The sequence below is a fragment of the Colobus angolensis genome, unplaced genomic scaffold (genome assembly GCF_000951035.1).
Source record: "Colobus angolensis palliatus isolate OR3802 unplaced genomic scaffold, Cang.pa_1.0 Scaffold194, whole genome shotgun sequence".
Classification (NCBI taxonomy): Eukaryota; Metazoa; Chordata; class Mammalia; order Primates; family Cercopithecidae; genus Colobus; species Colobus angolensis.
In genome coordinates, this window is record NW_012115088.1 from 1,511,903 (window position 1) to 1,514,941 (window position 3,039).

General features: G+C 38.3%; 1 protein-coding gene across 1 annotated transcript in view; it reads right to left on the reverse strand.

Annotated features, from left to right (window-relative positions):
* TCF24 (transcription factor 24) overlaps window positions 1–3,039 on the reverse strand; it is an 8,879-nt gene that overhangs the window by 4,005 nt on the left and 1,835 nt on the right. Inside the window, exon 5 of the mRNA XM_011940948.1 lies at window positions 2,811–3,037. Coding sequence (XP_011796338.1) covers window positions 2,811–3,037 — 227 coding nt within the window. The remainder of the gene's footprint in view (window positions 1–2,810; window positions 3,038–3,039) is intronic.

A 3,039-nucleotide genomic window follows, 5' to 3' on the forward strand; every position in this document is an offset into this window, starting at 1 on the left:
AGAAGAATCACTTGAACCCAGGGGGCAGAGGTTGCAGTGAGCCGAGATTGCACCACTGCACTCCAGCCTGGGTGACAGAACAAGACTCTATCTCAAAAAACAACAACAACAAAAAGCACTTAGTTTAAATAAGTGACTCAAAAATAACAAAACCCTGTTATCTATTTTTTTCAATTATTGTTTACCTATCATAGACAATGATTATAAAATAAGGGGCACGATAATAAAGTCATTTGTGTTTTTCTGCCAATGTAGAGATCTGAAATATATTCCTGTTTCTTAGACAATCACTGCCTTTTGGGCAGCTGATACTGATGGAAATAAATTGCTCATACCCCACAGGGATTAAAAACTGCCATTTCAGGCTATGCGTCAGGTTCCCAGTCTCTTAAACTTCCAGTTTCATTTGAGATGTTTGTTCTTTTTTTTGAGACAGGGTCATGCTCAGTTGCCCAAGCATGCAGTGGTGCAATGTAGCCACAATCTCTTGGGCTCAAGCAATCCTCTCGCATAAGCCTCCCCAGTAGCTGGGACTACAGGTGCACACACCACAGCCACCTAATTTTTAAAATTCTTAGTAGAGAGGAAGTCTTGCTATGAAATGCTCTTAATGTAAATCCCCAACAGTGGTAATGTGCTAACAATACTGATAATAAGGACTTGTGATTCAAAATAATGACCTTGAAATATTTGTTAAAAAGCTTTGATCATCAGGGTAAGACCTAACACTATGTTGTAAGGCAGAAAAATGAAGTCATTTTAGAACACTTTTTACTAAACAATAGTTTATAATGAGCCTTTAGTTAACCATAAAAGTACAAATAGGATATTTTAATTTCTTTCACATTAATCAAAGGTAGACAATGTTTAAACATTTTGGTAGTGTCTGTAAAATAATGTGTTAACAGTTAACAGGCGGTTTCAATTATGTACATAGCAGCTCTTTCCTCTGAACTTCCGTAGCACATAATTATCGTTCTTTTATGGAAAATGTAACATTCTCCCTTCCAGTACTGTTGTTTCTTTGTTGTTGTCTCAATAATATGTTCATATAGGAAAGGGACTGATTCTTATTGTGTTCACTCCCCTAAAATAGTGCTTTGCATACAGTAAGAATTCAATAAATGTTTGATTTTAAAATATGCTTGATTTTAGTCACTTGTTCAAGCAACATTAATTTCATTTAAAAAAATCTTTGGCTTTGTATCATCTCTAGAGTTGTCTTTTAAAATATTCCATTAAAACAATCAATATTTACAAATAAAAACTTATGATTATAAAAACATTTGGTACATGAATCAAGTGCAAAAAGATGCTTGCTATGCTTATTGTTACATGGAAATGACGCTTCTAACATTATTCATTCAAAAAAAGCATTCCAAGAAAAAATAAGATGAAAAGCATCTTGACTTCTCATTCTGAATTATATCTCCCATAAAGTATTTAACAGATGCTCTTTGTATTACAATCTACTTAATGTTAAAATAAACTTCCTTAGAGTATAGGCAAATGTCAAGTCAAAAGAAATCTAATATTAATGATATATTCGAATAGCAATCTAATGAACACGGTAATACAGAACCCCTTAATAATGACTTTTCTGCTGAGATTATAAACTTACAAATGAGATAAGGTATATCATAATTATAAATAATATTTCATGTCTTCATATTTAATATTGAAATGATTTAAGTCTATCATTATGATTATATTTGCAAAGTAAATTTTGTTAAACCTTACCACAGAATTGTAAGTTCAGTTAATATCAGAGGGTGTGCTTTACCATACTGAATAATTTATTGAACACTGATATACTTAAAGCTAAGTCTTAAGTATTAACTTTGCATTTGTGTGTGTGTGTGTGTGTGTGTGTGCGCGCGTGTGGCCAAATATTCCAGGGTGATGAAGCCAAAACTCTGAAAATTTAGGTTTAGCAAATAATGAGATGATGCATTTGGAACAGAAAGATTAGTGTAAGGTTTCAAAACAATCAAATTTAGAAGAAGAGGATGATGCAAAAACCGACTACTGCAATAGGTAACGAAGCATAATCATATATACCATGTTAAGTAAAAATTTTACCTATATGTAAAGAAATTACGCAGAATGGATTCTCTTGTCTAATTTTGTACATTACAGACTTTGAATTTAGTAATCAATTCACTCAATACACATGCCAATCTATTGCGAACGTATTTAAAAACACTGTAGTTTTTTCTAATACTTTGGTAGCTGTCAAGTATATGATATTTAACCTTTATTTAAACGGACTGAAATTTTACTCCATAGAGATGCAGAACGATCTCATTTGTTCTTACTAGTTTTACCAAAAAATTTCAACAATGTTTTCCTAGAATCACTTAGGGCCATTACTCCTGTGAAATCTTTCAAATATCCCATAAAAATCAATGAAAGCGTAATTATGTAAATAAAAGATGCTTAAAAACTCTCAGAGGGTCATAATACAACTCAGATATTAAACATTATCAGGATGTGCAACCAAGCCCCCATTTCTCACCTTGGAAGGCACACAAATCCTTCAGAGGCATCCTGTAAGGGGCCTGCGAGACTCTTACTCAAGCCACCCCGGCTTTAAACGCCTCACCCGCCACCTGCGAACGGCGAAGGAGCAGCCTCTCGTGGAAAGGACCTTGCCACCAGTACCCTCGCAGGCCGAGGTGGTTCTCCCGGTCGGCTTCCCGTCTCACCCGAAAAGGAATGAGAGCATCTACCCAAGACAGTGACTGGCAGGGCGGATCAAGGTGTCCTGGTCTCGGCCCCAGCCCCACGGTGCGCCCCCGCCCGCTTACCTTGACCGGGTGCAGGTAGCCATCGCCGCGCAGGGCGCCTAACCCGGGGTCCGCCGCCGCCGCCTCGGCGTCGTCCTGCAGGCTGCGGGTGAGGTGCGCGATGTAGGTGGTGGCCAGCAGCAGCACGTCCAACTTGGACAGCTTGGTGTCGGGCGGCACGGACGGCAGCGTGCGCTGCAGCTCCAGGAAGGCGTGCCGCAGGGTCTGCACCCGGCTGCGCTCCCGTGCT